Source organism: Furipterus horrens, unplaced genomic scaffold, assembly GCF_987537825.1.
Source record: "Furipterus horrens unplaced genomic scaffold, mFurHor1.1.pri manual_scaffold_6, whole genome shotgun sequence".
Taxonomy (NCBI): Eukaryota; Metazoa; Chordata; class Mammalia; order Chiroptera; family Furipteridae; genus Furipterus; species Furipterus horrens.
In genome coordinates this window covers 171326472-171347561 of record NW_028327176.1, presented here as the reverse complement: position 1 = coordinate 171347561, position 21090 = coordinate 171326472, and the positions used below count along the sequence as shown (strand labels likewise).

At 38.1% G+C, this 21090-nt stretch overlaps 1 protein-coding gene across 1 annotated transcript in view; it reads left to right on the top strand.

The window, feature by feature from the left end:
• MAP3K5 (mitogen-activated protein kinase kinase kinase 5) overlaps positions 1-21090 on the top strand; it is a 170207-nt gene that overhangs the window by 93737 nt on the left and 55380 nt on the right. The window contains exons 10-14 of the mRNA XM_090279899.1: positions 997-1150; positions 6471-6578; positions 13305-13354; positions 16031-16126; positions 19648-19729. Coding sequence (XP_090136025.1) covers positions 997-1150; positions 6471-6578; positions 13305-13354; positions 16031-16126; positions 19648-19729 — 490 coding nt within the window. The remainder of the gene's footprint in view (positions 1-996; positions 1151-6470; positions 6579-13304; positions 13355-16030; positions 16127-19647; positions 19730-21090) is intronic.

The window sequence follows — 21090 nt, the reverse complement described above, 5'->3', positions numbered from 1 at the left end:
ACACTGTGGCTCCATGCACTTGTGTCTCAGTGCCCACGGAGAATGCCTCCCTCAGTGCCCCTCACACCTGGGGAACACTCATAAATCACATCTGCTGATAAGTCAGACTCTGACCTATGACCCTTCCTCACATTCAGTTAGAAGTTCATGGATATCGTAACATACACATGTGTAATTATTTTATCTCGTGACATTTTCTTCTTTCATGTTTCTGTATTCTCTAGTTATATCTCTATTGACAATGACCATATGACTTTTGTTAGTCATATCTGTTTAGTTATTAGCTCCATTGATATTGATCACATGGTGCTATAATACCTTTTACCTTCTGTCTCCTCAGCACTGTGCACAACTCGAGAACAGGGCTATACTGTCAGTAGTATGTTTACAGTGAGCATTCAACAAGTGACATGAAATACATGAACCCATAAATGTATGCATTAAATGCAGCCACATGTGTTATTTCTTTATGGTAACCATTCTGATCATAGAGGAGGTGGAGACTGAACCATGGGTACAAAGAGATTTGTTTTAGGTGTCCCGGCTTTTGTTGACAAGAAAGCAGACATTTTATGCAGTAGTAATAACCATGAAACAGTGCCTTAAATTTCCATTAACTTAATGTTAGCTTTCATGTTTATAGTTAGGAGTGTGCTTGCATACTCATTATCTTATATAATTATCTTGCTTCTCATTTTTTCTAACTTTTTTTTGGAGGCACTAGCTGTCTTATCTGATTTGGGGATATTCATGTAAGCTGAGTTGCTTCAGGCAAAGTAATGATCTCTTATGAAGGGTCTGTTTAGAAGAGCTTTCTTAAGGAAGTACATTATAAAGCAATGTATTAACCACTTCCTTGAATAGAATATAGGCATTATTTTAAAAATCATATTATAAGATGCATCAGCTAGTCCAAGTTATTTAAGCCCACTAGGATACATGGGAACAAGTGGTTCTAAATTTGCCTCTTATGTGTTTATATCTTCTAATGTTTAGGTACCTCAAGTCTATTGTAGAGACCATTTTGATCTATAAGCATTTTGTGAAAGCGACTATAGAACAGCCGGTGGCCATACAGGAACTCGTGGACTTCTGGATGGATTTCCTCGTGGAGGCCACAAAGACAGATGTTACTGTAGTTAGGTTTCCAGTGAGTATTTAAAGTTATTTATCTTAACTCTAATTATAGTCTTACTTTGTCTTTTATTTAGAGTATCTCTTGCACTGTGATTGTAACCGTTCTATATGCTGACTTCCATGTTCTAAAACAACAGTCATATGGTTAATGCATTTATTTCCTGCACATTGGTTTGCTTTAGCTAACATTTTAAAATAATTTCTCAAACTCAAAGAAGTGAGATATGTTTTTATGTTTTGCTGTGGAATTTGGTGGTTTCTCTTTGTAAGTGGTAAAGTGCACTTTCCCGAGAAAATATTGTCTCTGTTAGTTGAGTAAGTCAAGACATCTCTTCAGACCAGACCGATGGGTATGTTTAATTCAAATTGCAGTTTTGTTGACATTATCATGAATCTCAGTTGCCATTATTGTGGTGAAAAGTGTCAGACTCACCTGCATTGCTATTCCATCTCCACCACTCGTTACCCACGTGAGTCAGAGGTAAGAAGTAGTATCCACAACCACTGTTTACAATGCTTTACATCATGGAAAACGATGACTTGTAGGTTTTGGTCTGCAACTCATTTTAGCTGAGCTCCATCAAACTATATATATTTAAATGCATGATACTGATGCACCTGTTTTAAAAAGTATATTGCTCACCTTCTCAGCTCGTGCCATCCCCATCCTGATAGCTCTGGAAATACCACCTAAGCAGCCCAGCTTTAGCCTCCAGTGCAGAGTGACTGGCCATTCACTGTGTGCATTAATCTCTTCCCACATCAGAGTGATGCTATGCATCTCTCTCTCAGATTCAGTCTCAATCTCCCATCACCAGAGATGGTGACACCTCTCAATTTTTTTCTCAAAATCTTATTTTCTACTTGACGTTGATAGTGTTATCTGTTTGATTTAATTAAATCCACTGCCGGCATTAACAGGCTTTCTTTACACTTGCTTCCAGAAGCTTTCAACACATCAGGATCTTTTGTTGAAAAGCCTTTTAAATTGCAGCACTTCACTTTATTTTCTATCCCAGATTCTGGGTAGCAAGGAGAATACTTATCTCAGAGTGAGCTGGCAGCTTGCCTTGAGCTGGTGCCCGGATGGTCGTAAACAGGGTGGTGAGAGAAGACAGCACAGACCTCAAGTATTTAATTGACTGTTGACTTGATCGACTAGAAAATTAGCTATGAGAGGAAACCATTCATAGGAGCTATTCTGAGCTGATTTAAATTAGCTTACTATGACTTAGTCTGTCATAATGTGAATGTAAAAAAATAAAACTAGAAAATAGGAAGAGATAAGTTAGCAGAATATAGGTGTATAGTCTAAGTGAGACCTAAAAGCCCAATAGGCAAATATTGACCAATTTGACTTCATTAAAAATTCAAAATTTTATTCAGCAAATAGCACCATAAACATGGAAAATGCTGGACAGGGAGAGAATATTTAATAACTAATGTTTCAAAATGATCAATTTGCCTACTATGCAAAAAAAACAAGCAACTTATAATTTATAGGCAAAAGAAAAAGAAAAATGAACAAATTTTGTGAAGAGAAAACTAAGTAGTCAAAAAACGGAAATTAAAATGGGACACCAGTATACCTGTGCTGCTTTGCACATGTGCACGTGTGTCTGCAAGGTACATTCCCAGAAGTGGAATTGATTCGTGTTGCCATGCTGCCCTCCGGGGACTCTATCATCGGACATTCCCACCATCCCCATATGAGGCTGACTACTTTCCCCAAGTCTCTACAGAAAGTATGTTATCGGAGTTGTACCTCTGCTAAACTTACATTGAAAAATGGTCTATTGGGGTAGTTTTACTTAGTGTTTCTCTTATTCCATGTGAGGTTGTGCATACGATTAAGTTCATATGTTTAAAAGACCACTCAGTGATTTAAAAGAAAGAAAAAAAAAAAGAGGATTTTTTGCCACCATTTAAAAATAAAGAGTTGGACCTTCAGTGCTGTGATGGAGTAAATGGTATCGGTATTGCTACAAACACCTATAAAATCTGTACGAAGTATACAAAACAACTGTTTGGAGGCATGAAACAGCAATTATCACTGTACTGTGATTTTTTTTTTGAGGGGAAGTGCTTGAGTTGAGCCCCACCTTTGCCCACGAGTTTTTCCCTGAGGTCATTTTTCTGGCTGCAGCCCAAGGAGGCAGAGCCTGGTAGCAAGGAGTGGCATTCTCACGGGGCAGACCAGGCAGGTATCAGTGTTTGGGGCTCTAAGGCAGCTGCAATAGGAGGAGCCTGGAAGAGAAACCCAGGATTCTGCTTGGCTGTTTTAGATGCTGTGAACAAGTGGCAAGCACGTTGTGAATAAGCACAATTGTAGGTCCCAGTCTTGGACTAAGATTGAGTTTCGGGTGAGACCTTATCTCAGTAAGCGCCCTTGCTATATTTAGGAAATCATGACCAGAAGTGGCAGAGGGCATCTTTGGAAGGCTGAAAGCTGAGGAGATACTCCAGAGCTTAAACCATGCAGGGATAAAATGTTGGACTATGGGCCAACCTAGAGTAATGAGACCTTGGTGAGCACCCTAAGCCCTTAGCTGAGACATAGAAACCCACCCCCCAGGAGTAAGGGCAAAACTGAAACCGACCCACCCTAACAAAACCAGAGGAAAACTGAACCTTGATAGGATCAATATGATACCCTGATATTTAACTGCTAACTAGGAAAAAAAAAAACAACCTCTGGAAAGCTATAATTCAAAGCGGCTGCAATGTAATTCAGATGTAATCAAAAATTACTAGACAGGCTAAGAAGCAGGAAAATGTGACTGATAATGAAGAGCTAAGACTGCCCATAGAGGCAGACCTGGAGGTGAATCACATATTGGAGTCACCAGATAAGGACTTCAAATAACCTAAGTGCTTTGTTAAGGAAGAGGAAAATTGGTGAAAAGGTGGAGTATTTCAACTGAAAAATGCAACTTATAAAAAGAAAGCAAGTGAAAAGTCAGGAGAATTCACATAGCACTCCAGATTTTCAACTGCTTAAGGGAAGAAAGGGACTGGCAATTTGTGACTACATACTCCAAAAGTGACAATCTACTGAGCCAACTACCTGCTATCATTTAAGATGCTAATTACAGTCCCATTCATCAGGCTTCACTCATTTACCTGGTAAGGCCCACTCCCTGCAATCATTGGAGTTGGCTACCTATGATCCACTGCACAGAGAAAGGCAAACTTCTGCTCCCTGTCGGACTATAGCTGTCATTGCAACTTGTCATGTCCTCAGAGTAGCATGTTCCGTGGCTCACAGTAGGTCTTGATTGGGGTAATAACATTATCCTTCTTCTGAAGTGGATCTTACTAAAACCAAGATGACTTATGCTTGAAAATATTTAATTTGATTGTCTCCATTCACCTCACTACCATATCCATTCTCGTTCCTCAACTCATCACCTAATGTCAGGTGAGGGGAAGTGGAGTATGGTAATTCAGTTAATGTCTACTTTTTATAGCCCATAGGCCATGCTGTCTCTTAGTTGATTGTAGTGTTAACCAATAAAAAAAGACCAGAAACTAAAAGCAAGAATGTGTGTACTCTCAAAAGAGTTGAGTCTTGATGGTTTTGTCAAATTGCCTCTTCTTCTTTGTCTTTTCTCTGCTTTTCTCTGGCCTCCGAATGCATGCTACAAAGTCCTCATATTTTGTCATTTCAAGGACAGATCGAAGGGCTCAACAAATGTTAGACAGTGATCATTGCAACCAGTGTTTATTTCCTATCTCAAGGCAGGAATACATAGTTCAGATTTTATCTTTTAGAAATACCTGGGACAACAATAAACACAAAATTTAAGGAGACAGGAGAGAACCTTGTGCTGTGCTTTATAATGTTAAATAGTATGCCTATGTAATTAGGGAACAAGGTATATCCTCAAAGCAGTGACTTGGATGCTATTTTGGCCTGGGAACCCACCTTTTATTCCCTATTATTCATTTTAATTTCACAAGCACTGGGATACTCAGACTTGATAGCACTATTTCTGCAAACTTTAGATTGAAATTTTATTTTCATTATTAACCAGTACCACTTAACTCTGTCGATTGGATTTGGACCTTAATTCACCTGGTATGTTCCTGATTCAGAATATGTTCCCCTTTGAGCTCTTGTTGTGTGTTTATTTTTTGGTATATTCTATCTTATATTCATAGTTAGAGTCTGACCAAGAATTCTTTATGCCCTTAAAGTTTTCAGAGTAAAAAGAAAATTTTGTTTTCCTAATTCCTTTTCTCTAGTTCTCTGTACTTTTAATTTAACTCAACTTACTATTATGATAAGTGTATATGAAATAAATACATTGGGTTTGCAGTGTATGGCTAAGTCAGTTTCTGACCCAGATTCCTGTTTAGGTTGCACTTTAGGTTATAATGTACTGTGAGTTCCTTGATGACAGAGCCTTCTGAAGGGATTTCCCCTCCACTTTCATTGGGTAACCCTTGCTTGATACGAGATCAGTTTTAAAAGGCAATTATTTTGAGTTTTAAGCAGTGGAGCAGAAAGAACTATTCTAGTTTCTTTGCTAATTATAAATTAGCTTTATTTTTATTATTTTCAACATTTCTGATTAAGTCTGCATAGGAAATTTGAGCTAGACAGGTACCTTTAAACATCTGTACAAAATAGATAATAGTTGCAGCACCTTTGAAATAAGGACATGTATAGTAATATATAGTATTTTAATGTCATTTGCTCCTAAAATGAGATATTAGTAATAATACAATGCATCATGCAATCCTTTGATGGTGAGTCTCAGCTCACCACATAACCCTCATATATCTCCAAAACCCCACCAGTTGTATCATGAAAACAGTGTAAAAACATTTTTATTTCATACAGCTATGTCCATTCTTTTGGTTTATATATAAGCTCTTTTCAATACTAACCAAAATCATTCCTCAATCCATTTACCTGAGTATGAAAACCATACATCTATGTGACAGTCTATATATGGAGTATTTTCCTTTCTTTGTATAGAATTATTTGTTTTACCACATTTCTGCCTTTCTTTGACACATTTGTATTTAGAGAAATAGAGTATATATTGCCTGAAAAAAATAAAAGCTTTTAAAAAGTACCATCAGTAGATTCCTTGGGGCTAGCCAAACCAATATATGGACTTCAAAACTTTATTCCCAATTTCTTTAGCAATAAAAGGTCATGTATTGGAACTCATGATAATTGTGTTATGTCATAAAATATGCAAAGGACCCAACAATGGACCCAGAACTTCATCCACTAATCAGTGTTGTGTTGTTATGTCAGCTATATGTGGTTTGAATTTTAAGTCACTAAAATTCATTTTTTGTTTTATGTTTTCAAGGTGTTGATATTAGAACCAACCAAAATCTATCAACCTTCGTATTTGTCTATCAACAACGAAGTTGAGGAAAAGACAATATCGATTTGGCACGTGCTTCCTGATGATGAGGTAAATTGTGCAATTATTAAGTCAAAAGTATGAATAGTGAGGATTTTACACCCCTCCAGCATTTATATATTCCAGCACATATCTGCTTTGGTTAAGAAGAAAGAGCTTGACTGTATTTGTCCTAGCATAAATACATTCTGTAATAGAAAATTTGTTAAGTTTGGGTTATAGATTTCAATTCATTTAATAAACTATAATTGAGCTACTTGGATTTTTATCACAGATGACATAAGCATCCAAAGTGCACTTAAAATTGGAATATTCCTTTGTTTTGGAAATTTATACTATAAATTAAAATGAACAAATGCTTAAAATATATGATTTAAAGATGCATGTCTTAATTCTAGGAAGTCTGTTGGAATAGCACTGCTTCTAGTATTATACTAGTACGATTGTAATAATTGTTACATCTTGGCAATTTGAATACCTAAGTAGCTGCTAAATCTCAGAGTAGCCACTGGCTGCATGTGGGCTGTACGGCCCCTTTCTCCTCTTTGCAGTCGTTTGGATAACCCTTTCTATTTCAGTATTTCATCCATTTTAAAGCATGTACCAGTCATCCCACCATTTTTAAAAAATAGAAATTTTTAGGACCTGATTCTAGTCCACAGGATAAATCACAGAAATGAGAGCGGTCTTGTGGCAAAGTAGTTTTGTGAGGTTCTTTTGTAATTGTTTTCCAAGATACCCCTATAGTTTTCCTTAAATATCCATTCACTCAACAAATATTTATTGACCACTTACACTGTGATAGGCACTACCAGACTCCGTTAGGCATGAGGAAAACAGATGTATACAAAATAAGCAAAATTCCTGCCCTCCTGGTGCTTACCTGAAAAGGGGAAAATAAAGCAGAAAAGAGCATCAGGAAGTAGACTTTGGGGTATGGGGTTGCAATTTTTAAAAATACAGGCTTTGAGTCAACAGACCTGGATTCAAATCCTATCACTACCCTTCGGCACCATGGCTTCTACAAGCTGCAGTGTTCTTGTCTTTTTTTAAATCCTTACCCACGGATATTTTTATTGATTTGAGAGAGAGAGAGAAACATTGATACGAGAGAGAAACATTGATCAGTGGCCTCTCATACGTGCCCCGACTGGGGATCAAATCCGCAACCTTTTGACGTACAGGATGACACTCTTAGCTAGCTGAGCCATCCAGCCAGGGCCAAGCTGAGTGTTCTTATTGTAGAATGGGATAATAATAATATCCACCTCAAAAGGTTGTTGTGAACATTGAATGCAATAATGTAGGTTGAGTGTATTGCACAGAGCCTGGCATATAATAAATGTTTAATGTATTTTAACAACAGTAGTAAAATAGCAACTGTACACATATGGACTAAACCCCAATATTGAAACCCCAGAATAATGGGACTGTTCAGCTCTTTAGATGACATGGCAGCAGTCATTTGGATGGTTGTTTGTGTTATATTAGGGAACTGTGATATTGTGATTTATTGTAAGGAATATATATTTGACCTTAGTCCCCTGTTTCTGTCACAGAGATCCTAAAAACCTTGGAATTTTTTAAATGCTGACAGCCATAAAGTTGTCTTTTGCTATGCTCATGAGGTGACTTTGGATGCATCTAAGGAAGGGACCTTGTTGCTGGGGAAACAAGCTTGTGTATGCGTTCCCAACCTTTTCGGCACCAGGGACCAGGTTTCCTGGAAGACAATTTTCCCGGGGGCGGGGGGGGGGAGTGGGACTCAGGCGGTAACGCTTGCTCCCCTACTGCTCACCTCCTGCTGTGTGGCCTGATTCCTAACAGGCCACCTCAACTGGTACTGATCCATGGCTGGGGCTTATCCTACCTTTGTAATGAAGCCTCTGTAAAAACCCATAAGGACTTGGTTCAGAGAGTTCCAGGTTGGGGAACACATCGAGATGTGGGCACATGGGCCGCCTCGGGAGGGCATGGAACTTCCAGGCCCCTTTCCACAGGCCTTGCCCTATTCATGTCTTCCATCTGGCTGTTGCTGAATTATATCCTTTTACAATAATTCAATAATCTAGCAAATAAAATGTTATTTCTGAGTTCTGTAACCTGCTCTAGCAAGTAAATCAAACCCAGGGAAGGAGTCAATGGAAGTTCAGATCTATAGCTGCCATGGTGGCGTTATTCCAAGTGTAATTATCCACTAACAGAATTAGTAACAACTAATAAAACTATCTGTTTACATGTTGTTAACATTGTTTTAAAGTGCACAGTGCTTTATTTATAAATTATTTTCAAGTGTATGCATGCATGTTCTCACAAGCAGAGGTAGAGTAGTTACTCAGTTGAACCTACAAAAACTAAGAGGTTAAGAAAGGTGAACATTATTTATTATCTGGGAGAGGAGATTTTCCAAAGGCCTGATTAGAAAGAGCAAGGTTATCCAAGGACACTTGGAAACAGAACAGGGCTGAAGGAGTTAGCAATTAGCAAGGCCCGGGAAAATGAGTGGAGAGCCAGAAGTATTTGGAAGACAGAAAAAGTACAGAAGTAAGCCAGCAATTTTTGGAAAATGAATACTGTTTCTAGCTTATTGTCATTATTTTTCCTTTCTGGAGGTTCTTCATTCAATAAAGTTAGCCTTGTGATGATTATCTTATGCTTTGTGACCATTGCAGAGATCATTTTTATATTGTGCTAAGAAATAAATATATTAGGCTCTAAGTGAGTGCATTAAGAAGGGTTAAAGATTTTGCTGTGAATTGTCTTTTTTTTTTCTACCATCTTTTGATCAAAAAGAATTTCTACATTTGCATTGTGCTCATTTCCAATTACCTATAGTGCTAAAAATTCTTCTTATTCAAAAACTTAAACTTTCATAAATCAATTAGTTTCTATGTTAAATTTGTCCATTTCTTTGCAAGCTCTAGTTTTATCCATAGTGTATTCATTACCACTGCCATTTTCTCTGTTGTTAAAAATAGAAGTGATATAATTGGAATGAGGGCAAGCAATAAAAAATAAGTTCATTTCCTTATTATTGTTAGTTTAAAGCAACTGTAATAACTATAATTAAATAATGGGTAAGCAACAAGTTTAGTATCTTATGTTAAACAGGAAATGGATTGTTTTTGTCATTGAATGTTTAAATTTTTTTCTAAAAGTGGAATAACACAGGATGTTACTTTTCACTTATCATATATTTTCTTTACTTCCTCTCTCAATGTTTTCATTCTAAATGTGGAATGAACAGTTACATGAGCTAGTATATGAGTATGAGGTCTGTCCAAAAGGTACCCAGTTATGTACCTTGAAAAACAGAGACATTTATTGAAGAAGATACAAGATACAAGAAACTTTGTACATGGGACAGTGATGCCTCAGTCCCCTCCAAAGCAGGCACCTTGGGACCTCACACAGTTCTAATCGCCATCGTTTGCCCTGTTATATTTTTCTGAATCTCATTGACGGTCTGAAATCTCATCCCTTTCAAAGGTGATATTAGTTTTGGGGAAAGCCAGAAGTCACAGGGCACCAAACCTGGGCTGTAGTGAGGCTGAGTCGCCTGGGTGATTTGATGTTTCTCAAAAAAGCTCTGCATGAGACGTGATGCATGAGTGGGTGCGTTTTCATGATGAAACTGCCAACCACCAGTTGCCCATAGCTGTGACCTTCTGAATCATCTAGATAGTTTCTGTGGAGGAATATTCAGGCTTAACACAAAATTTCATGCAGATTTGTTGTTCTACTTGCTCAGTCATTATGAATGCAGCAGCCACACAGTACACATGCTCACTCAGTGGCATCTACCACCCCCACTGAGTAGTACAGTGAAGTCGTCATTATTCACACGTGCACAGTGCAGTCCACTCTCTTTGGCTGCCAGGTTACATCGATGTGGTGCAAACCATTCTCGTTGTATGGCTGAATTCTTTCCGGACAGACCTCTTATACTTCATTCTGCTACTTTCAAAACTTTAAGATCATTCCACCAATTCCTAAGAGTTCAGGGACTCTTAGAGAGTTACTCTACATGCAGAGGCAAAATTAATCGAAATCCAATCTTTTAACTGTTCTCCCCCTGTTCTACAGGTGGTTACTGCTTAAAGTAAGTTAGTACTTGAAGAAAATCTGCATGTGCACATGAAAGAAAAACCTAGATTGAGTAACAAAGAAGTTAATTGCAAGATATTTTAAATGGTTGTTATTTAGAATTACCCTTTTAGGTTTGATGTTTAGGCTCCCCTGACATATCTGGTGGCTTCTCAGGCTAAGGTGACAGGCAGCAGGGACCCAGTGGAGTACTAAGCTCCAGCCCATGATTCAGAGAAGATCCAGGAAATTTGTGAGGGGAATATGTTTACCTTAGACTCTACAGAGCTCCCAACTAAAAGTGGCTTAAATAATAAGGAAATGTTATCTCATAAGAACTTCTGAGGTGGGTTCATTGTGGGGTTGATTTCAGTGGTTTGACAGTGTCAGAATTCTGAGTTGGCTTCTCTGTGTGCTCTTGGTTTTTCGCTCATGATCTTAAATAGCAGTTCCAAGCATCACTGCACACAGACGACATCCAAAGGAAGGTCAGGCCCTTTCCCTTAGACAAAAAGTTACATCACGTGACTGTGCCTGAACCAATCACCAGCAAGAAAAATGGATTTACCATGGCTGATTTAGACTAATCAATTTCGCCATCCCTAAGCATTGCCACCTGAACCTGAACAAAATTTATTTTCTGTTAGCAAAGAAGGGAGAGAAGGACTGTTGCCTAGGGAACCAACCGTGTCTGCCAAGTATGACTCCTGCCACCTTAGCTCGTTATTAGCTTGTTCCTAGCTGGAGCACGGGATCGGAGACGAACCAGTTCCTAGAAAATGGTGCTTGTGCTGATTAAATAAGGTTGAGGGTTGGTTTTGGGCTTGTTGGGATTAAATATCACTCCAGCTCTGCCTTTGGCGTCCCTTTCCCTGATTCCCAGACAGGGCCCAGGAGCCTTTACCTCACCTGTTGGCTTCGTAGCTCACCAGCGCCTCCGTGTGGAGAGTCCACGAGCAAGGCAGGTGGGAAGAGGCCTTATTCCAGATCACTGCCTCTGGCTCAGGCAGGCCCAGGCCTTACAACACTGAAAAGGAATGTGTCCTGGCAACACTTGAACCTTTCAGGAAACTTAACATTCTGAAAATGCTTTATTCCTTTCCTGCAAAGCCAGCCTAGTCAACTTGGGAAATCTCTCCTTGGCCACTCCCCAAACAGGGTTGATGGAAGATAGACTTGACCAGTATCGGCTTGAGGTGTTCCCTAGTCGCTGTGTTCAGGGGGCAGGTTTGCACTCAACCCCCACCTCCTGATCCTGGGGGGTGGCCTTAGAGAGAAACTGAGTGGCAGGCTTAGCTGCCAAGGTTGCTGTGTGCACGCAGTGGCCCGGTTAACAGCTGCAGCTCCTGGATCACGTATTCTTAGAAGTTCACCTGAGGCCAACGGGCTTTAGAAGCAACTTTCAAGTTGCCAGCTGAAGCTGCAGGCTGCTATTTTAATTTCACTCCCTGTGCACTCCGGTTAAGAGAACCACATTCCAGGAGTAACTTTCTGTGGTTTCTGCCTTTTCTGAGCTTCAGGCACAGCAGCATTTGTTCTGTGGTAACTCAGGTCACATCGCCGTGACCTGATTGATGTGTGTTGAAACTAGTTTTTTAGTAAATTTACTTCAGGCTTGAGGGGATCTATTTTTTATTTTAAGCTGGAGGGACCTAGCAAAGAAAGAGTTGCTGTGAATATAAATTGTGGCTTTTTGAGTTGCTTTGACCAAAAGGAGAGTTCTGGGCCACATCAGAGCCACAGTTTCATTACCCATTTCACTGGCTCAGCCAAGACCTCAGCCTTCTGGCAGTATTTTAAGTTGGTGGGAAGAGCTTGTTTTCCTGGTTGGTCTACATTTTAAGACTTGACTTGCAATCTGAATGACTACTCTATAGTACTTGCTAAACTTGGATACATATAGCAACTACTTTATTTCTACAAAAATATTTGTTATTCTATATTGTTGTCAGACATATTTTTTTAGGGATTATGATCCATCTTATAATTTATTTAGTTTAGAGACATGCATTTAATACTAATTTTAACTTAGCTTTGGTAATAAATTTAAGAAATAAATTCCCATAGTGTATTTTTCTTCTTGACCTTGCATATAACCCATTTTTTCCCCAATGATAATCAGTTTTTTATGTTCAAACTTTATGAGTATATTGAATCTCACATAAATTAGGTAACAGCACATTGTAACTAAGATGGACATTATATACATGCATAGTTGCTGTGCCCTGTTCTTAAGAAATAGAACCATTCATTTAGTTTTAAAAAACTTAATTTAATTCAGAAATATTTATGTTTAAAATCTTGAAGGTATTTTATTTATTAATTTTTTCAGAAAAATTACTTGATTATAATAATTGAATTACCTTGATCACTGGATTTTTTACTTTAAAATTAATATACAACAATTATTAGGTTACTCTGCTAAAGATAAAATTTTAGAAGTTACACTAATTCTTCTAGACTCTCTTGGAGCTGTGTTATTGAAATACAGAAATTATTAAGTAAGCATCACCCTTGTCGCTTGAGAATGGATTGCAGTTTCCATCCAGATAATTTGTTTGTAAAGAATTATACATGAGGAAAAATTACTCTGTGTATCTTATTAAAAAATAATAAAACAAAATTGTTGCTGCTGTGTTATTTTAATTTGGATGACTGAACATTTTTTGTTGTTCTTTCCGTGTATTCTAGAATGGTATACATGAGTGGAATTTTAGTGCTTCTTCTGTGAGGGGAGTGAGGTAAGTGTCCTTGGTGCATTTCATTTTCTTGGAAAACATTTTTCTAGTAGATGAATGTCTTGGATAGGACTTCTAGTCATGGTTTTAAAATGGAAAGAATCTTGCCCTGGCTGGTGTGGTTCAGTTGGTTGGAGCATCATTTCATAGACTGAAGGGTTGAAGGTTTGATTCTCTGTCAAGGCACATACCCAGATTGTGGGTTTGATCTTTGATCAGGACACATATGAGAAGGCAACTGATCAATATTCTCTCTCACATCAATGTGTGTGTGTGTGTCTCTCAAAAAGTAATGAAAAAAAAATGTCCTCGGGTGAGGATAAAACATAAAGAATCTCAACAATCCTTCTATTTATGAAATGCTCAACCTTCTTTAGTCTTACTATCTCCATTATAAAAAGATTTGCAAGAAAACGTTCACTGTTAGTTGAACTGACGGTGCTTGTCACACATGTAAAATATAGTGACTAAGAGGTAAATGTGACATGTGGGACAGAATCAAGGTGTAGATAAAAGTGAGCTATGTGCAGTTCTCTCTAGGTGGTAAAGCTGTTGGTTTATGTTATGGGATGGTTTTCTGGTCTTCAGGTGTACCAGGAACTAATCTCTCCTCAGATGGATCCAGAATGTCTTCTACCAGGTTGTATCCTGTAGCTAATATTTATGGGATAAGATTATAAGGAATTCATTTAAGAAAAAAAAAAAAAACTTATCCTAAGGTCACCATTAATGAAGTGTTCTGGGATTAGTGACTTACTTAAGTTTGGTTTAGGTCTGACGTTGCCATCATAATGCCATTGGCTCAGGAAATGCCATTTCCTGGGCTTTAGCAATGAGGGTCTTTTTTTTCCTGAATCAAGAGCCACCAATTAAATGTTTAAATACTTGTTCCATAGAAATCCACGCTAGATCTGCTATTGAAAATTTTAAACTATATTAGTTGTGGTTACTACTTTTTCTCCCCACATAGTAGAAATGAGAAAAAAAGAGATTTCTAAAGGCCAGATACACAGTACCCTGTTGCTTTTGGCATTATAGTAATTGGTTTTGTTGGAGCATGAGCTGGTAGAGCTGTCTGAGTCACTGGTCATTGGAGTTTCCCTGGTAATACCACCTGTTACTTTATGACTGATCTGAACAGAAACAAGCAGAGTTATGGAGTGATTCATTGCATATCTTCCAATATATGCCTTCTCAAATAAGGCTTCATTCTCTTAATATTTAATTTTTAAAATGGGTCATTAGTAAAGCACTCATTATTCATAGATGCATTTTTAAGCAATCCACTTAGTATGGTAAACATAAACTTCATTTTATCTTATCTATTTTCTAATGAATTAATTTTCTTTAACTAGATATGGCATTACTACATGACCTTTGTTGTGATTAATGACATACACATAGAATGCTTACATGAGGCTACTGCTGGTTTATATATTGAGAAATTTGAATTCCAGTGTGTGACTTCAAAGAGAGCTAACCTTTTCTTGGCTTTCTCCTCTATAAAGAGATGTCAAAGTATAAAAGAAAATCTGGCTAAGTTAATAGTTTGCCTTACATCACCTCTGAACTTTCTCAGCTCAGCAATGGGCAGTTTTTGAGCACCAATGTGTGTCAAATGTTGAGTCTTATTTCATAAGAATACAAAAAATACTAAGACCTCAAGTTGCTCTCTAAGAGCTCTAGGTCCAGCTTGGGAACAGACATTTAACAACTCATGATAACACATTGTAGAATGAGCAATGATAGAACTATGTTCAAAGAACAGAGTTATAAAAGAAAGTCTTTGTATTTAAGGTAGAAGTAGGGAAGGGAGCAAGGCCTAAGCATGGCCTCAAATGATGAGTAAAATTTCTTTTAGAAGTCATAAATAATGTGCATTCTGAACTGAAGGAACAGCAGACGCAAAGCCGTAAAATAAGGATTGGCAAACTAAGCCCACAGGACAAATATGTCCCACTGCCTGTTTTAGTAAATAAAATTTTATTGGAACTCGGCCAGGTTCGTTGTGTATTGCCTAAGGCTGCTCCAACAGCAAAATTGGGTAACTTGGCCTACAAAATCTGAAATATTTACTCTATGGCCCATTATAGAATATATTCCCCAACCCTTGGCATACAACAGCATGGCCTGACTGGTCATCGCAAAATTGTCTGAATTACTGTAAGGTAAATCACTTGCTGAGTCCAAACCAAGTGCTGCTCCACGTTGCTTCATTCCTCTAAAATCTCTGCCACTAACGCGGTGCTTTTCCTGCCTCCACACGTTGCCATTCTAGCTTCGGAAGCATGTTGTTGTTCTACAGATTTCGGAACCAGAATCACCAAAGCCAGTCAGCCAGTTGATACTGAGGTTTTTCCTCCCTGCACACATCTTGGTGCTAGAGAAGGCAACACACCTTTCCCACGCTAAGGTGGAGGGATACATAGCTTCTCTGTGCTTCCACACCTCAGAGTGGCTCTGCCTACGGCTAGAATTAGGAGGGAAACTCTCCAAAAATTAAATACTTTTAATAATGTGGTACCAGAAATATTACTTTTTAAAGTACTAGTTTTAACTTTTTGTCTTAATCAACACTGATTTCATAATTGGGACCACCTATAAAATAGTATTTATTTTTCATGACAGTACCTAGAAGTATTGGCATTACCCTGAATAATTCTCTTTTTGTTGTTTCAGTATTTCTAAATTTGAAGAACGATGCTGTTTTCTTTACGTGCTTCACAATTCTGATGATTTCCAAATCTATTTCTGTACCGAACTTCATTGTAAAAAGTACGTATTAGTCATGCTTTATGTGAAAAAAGACTGTTCTTGCCTGATCATTATTTTTAATTAATGAGTGAACATGTAGTTTCTGCAAGAATTCATGGCTCTGTGGTTATATAACTACTTCATTTGGGCTAATACTTTATAATTATGTCGTATATTTATAAGAGAATTTTGGGGTCTCCCTTTAATAAATCAAGCTTTTTCTTAGTCATAGTGTGTTTTTGCACAGACAAAACATTAACCAAGACTTACCAGTTAATTGCCAAATATTATGTCACATTTTTAAAATGCTCGTGTATTATATAACTACCAACACTTTGATTCCTGAATTCCTTGGAATAATCTCACCATTGTCTACAATGGTGGCTCTTAACACCGGTTCATATTAGAGACACCTAGAGAAGTTTAAAAAGTGTGTGGGCCCTACTCAGACTAATTATATTGGATTTTCTGGTGGAGGTGCAGCCTGCGTTAAGAGCCAGTGATTTGATTTCCGCCAATAAAACATAACCCAAATATTTGTGGACTGCATCAGGTGTATTTCTCTTGGGCTAATACTTTAATACTTCGTGTTCCCTTAGAATACATGACTGACTGTGGGCACCTGGAGAAGTGACTGACAATTTAGAAACAAAGCAAGGCCATAAGCCAGCTTAGACTTAAAATTTTGCTGGGGGTTGTTCTCATTCAAATAATTACTTTTGGAGCCTAATATAAATGACTGTTATATATGTCTTAGTACAAAAATACATTTGTTTAATCCACAAATTTTGGCTAGAGTTTTATCTTTATTATTGTAAAATATAGAATAAAAAGACTTGGAAATAAGATAGAATTTTTAGCACATGTATGGTGTCCTTTTCTACTTAAATTCTCAAGGCCATTGATTTGTTTCTATGGTAATTACAGCTAAGGTTTATGGTGTGCTCATCCTAGTCCTAATATCTATGTTAATTTTCAAGTAAAACCTGTTAAGTAAATAATATTAATATCTTTGTTAGAAAGAATAAAAAAGTAGGATTTTGGAGAGTTTAACCAGTAAGTGTAAAATCTTGGTTTTGAACCAGGCACATGTAACTCCAGAGTCCACACTTCTAAAAATTAGTGTGCTCCCATCCCACTGTATGTGTTGTATTCTGCTTTAGAGATGTTCATGTTGAAAATCATTGCATGGGTAACTTTTACCCTGGATCTTAAAGCCAGGGTTGCTTTTTTTTTTTTTTTTTACGTCTTTTATTTTCTTCTTCCTCTTGAGTGAACTTGCTTTTGTCTCTCTCTCACTATGGTATTTAATCTTCATCAGAGCCTACTGTTATTCTCATCGGGTTTGGGAATTTTATTTTTTGTTGTCATTGACCTCCAAGAAATGTGTAGAGAGAAAGAAAGAGTGAGGAAGTAGGCAGAACATACAAACTCCATAGAAAGGCTCCAGACTCCAAAATGGACTTTTTCTATTTTGTTCATTGTCATATCCCCAAAGGCCAGAAGAGTTGTTGATCCTAGTAGACACTAAATGAATATTTGTTAGATGGAAGAATGGATAAAAAGAGGTTCTGTAAAAGAAAACTGTGCTCCCCCCACTTTCCTATGCATTCCTTCCTGTGGGTCTCCTTCATTCCTCATACAGAACACTTCATTTCTGACATTTCTGATCACCAAATGGGTGATATTTTTTTTCTCCACAAGCAGTTCTCTGTGACACCAGCTGGGCATCCTACATTTCTAACAACATCTGTCTGGAGATGGTGTTAGACCCCACAGATGAATGGCTCACTCCTGGGAGACTTTCTTCCCCCACTTTAGATGCCAGTCACAAGCCCAGGTGTCTCACCTGTGCTTTTGGCCAGCTGGTTGTAGATTGGAGGTTCCAATGACCCCTTCAGTGTTTGATTAATTTGCTAGAGAAGAACACAGCACTCAGGGAACTACTTACATTTACCAATTTAATTACAGGATAGGATACAGGGTACAGATGAACAGCTAGATGAAGAAATTACATAGGGCAAGGTCCGGAAGTGTCCCAAAGCGCAGGAGCATCTGTCCCCATGGAGTTGGGGTGTGTTACCCTCCTGGTGCAGATGTGTTTGCCAGTCTGGAAACTCCCTGAACCCTGTACTATTGGAGTTTAATGGAGGCTTTATCACAGAGGCATGATTAATTATTATTTTTAGCCCCCTTCCCCCTTTGTGGAGGATTGGGGTTGAGGCCGAGAAGTCCAAGCTCCTAATCATGGCTTGGTCTTTTTGCTGCCCAGCCCCAGTCCAGGAGCCCATCTAGAGTCCTAGCATCTCCTCATTATAACAAAAGATGCTCCTGGTTCACTTACCACTTAGGGATTTACAAGGGTCTTTAGAAGCCCGGTGCCAGGGACGGGTGTCAAAGACCAAATACTAGAATAAGAAATGCTTGTTCTTATCACTTAGAAAATCAGAAGGGTTTTAGGAGCTCTGTGCGAGAAACTGGGGGTAGACCAATATGAACTCTCTATAGCCTATCTCACTGGTACAGAGATAGGAGAAAGGGTCTGAGTTGTGGTAGGTAAACTTTTCTTGTCACACTGTAACCTGCTCTTTCCTTGGGCTGGCAATGCACAGCATGACCCACCTGCGAGGTCATCAGCCCCTGTTCGTAGTGCCTCCCATACTGTATGTCTGAAGACCATCAGCATCCCCTCTGAATGGATAGCACAGTTCGTGTTGCAGAGGGCAAATCTGTTTCTTCCTGTAATTATTTTTATTGGCTCTGAGAGGGTTTCCAGAAACAGAAAGGAGCAAAGAAAACTTTACAAGAAAAGTTCCTGAAGACAATATTTGTCACCAGAAGAGGGGTGGCTTCTGTCATAAACACATAAGTCAGCTGCTCCTGGTTCCCATTAGTAATTCGCAGACGGTATTTATGGGGCCCCATGTGTATGATATTGAGGTGCTTAGGCAGAAGATTTAGTCACTGAGATCAAATGTTATAGTGGCCAACACTGTATCAAATAGTGACCTCAGAATTTAGAGACACTATTCTAGAATATAGGTATTTTTGTTGTGTCCCATTTAAATAATATTAACAGCAATAAAACAATAATAGCCAATATTTAATGAGTGCATGGTGCAAGTAAGCACTTTACTAGTGTACTTCAAGTGATCTTCACAGCAGCCTATGAGATAGATAAGTATAGTCCTCCTTTTATAATTAAGGGGTGAGCCTCTGAGAGGTGGAGGAGCTTAACTACACCAATACTAACAATCTTGGTCTGATATCCAGGTCCGGTTTCCTAAGATTTCTGTGATCTTGTCTCACCTCACTGTTTGACTTCTATATGGTATCTGTTACTATTACTTGAAGTGAGGCATGAGGTTAGAAATTTGTTTTCTTTTTGAGAAATCATTTTTTCACACTGGTACTGATGATTTATTGCCTGACTTTCTTAGCTTTCCTTTTTTTTCACTCTGAAATCACTTTGGGACATACATATTTGTGTATATTTAATGTGTTATGTATTATAAGTGACAACATACCAACTTTCATCACAGGTTTTTTGAAATGGTGAACACCATTACCGAAGAGAAGGGGAAAGGTGTGGAGGAAGGAGACTGTGAAGGTGACTCCCTGGAGGTAATGACTTACATATCCATGTTTATTTTATAGATTCTCTGTGGCTGATTTTTAAAAAATGAACTATTTAAAGTTTCATTGAGGAAGGGAAGGTGTGGGAGGCGCGTATGAGTGGTGATGAGGGGCTGGGGCTCGGAGCCTGTAAACTTGCCTTTAATGTAACAGTTGCAGACAGGTCTAAGCAAGCACTGAGCACACTCACTCACCAAACTAAACAAGAAGGGAAATGCTCAAGTTTCTTCTGAGGAATATCCAGAGGATTCTAATAGATCTGCTGACCTCCCAAGAAGCAGCTTATACAATAATGCTCTTACACAAGCAAAGTGCTCCTGACGCACCCTTCTCAAAGAAGTGCGGGGATACCATCCTTTTCATATCAGCAAGACATTCTTGCACTCTGTCCTTTGCATGCCATCAAAATAACTTAAAATCTGTGATGTAGAATGGTTTCTGCAGTATTCCCAATGGACTGGGTAGTCTAGACAGTGGATTCAAACATACTTGTTCTGAAGTATTTTGACTTAGTTTACCATAATGCCACAACTCATCATATTGTTGACATTTGTTTCATTGGTGTTCTATTAGCATCACATTAATGATGGGTCCAGGGATGTTCTGGGCTGTGAAGACGATGAGATCCATCCTGGCCCTCTCACTGAGTATTCCTACCTAGCCAGACCACCTGCACAATATGGGTTATTATTAATAAAATAGCCTTAACTTGTGTTTTGCATAATTTATGATAATTCCATTATATCTTTGATTACATTTCTTAAATATTTTCAGCTTTCTTCATTAAAATTATTTTTTCAGTATTCTAAATATTTGATTAAAATGAGTTAATTTCATTACAACAAACTGAACTCGAACTTCAGCCCATGAATGACATAACCAAAAATAGTTCCTCCGCTTGCCATTCCTTACAGTGTAAACAAGAAAAATTACTTCAGTGATTAAGGTTTCAATGTTGAATAATTATTTTCTAATCTTTACCTCAATTTGAGATAGAATAAAAATTGTTTAAATACAATTCCTGAAGTCCTTAGGTACCTCGGCCTAAACTAAAATTAAAATATTGGAAAGGTCAGGAGTTCTTTAATGTTTTTAACTTCACTTAGAGTAGTATCAACATTCAGCAAATATTAGCTATTAAGGTGGTCCTGGAAACTACAGATTTGAAGCTAATGTTTAGAATGCTTGATGTTTGTAAACTTTTTATTCAAAACCCAAGTTATAATTTGTTTTTCTCTCAGATTTAAATTGTATGCTTTCTTTTAAGCAGTACAGTTGTGGGAGGGACTCAGCCTCCTTTGAGTAACGGTCAGAACCTCCTTCTGATCATACTGTCTCTAGTGAGATCC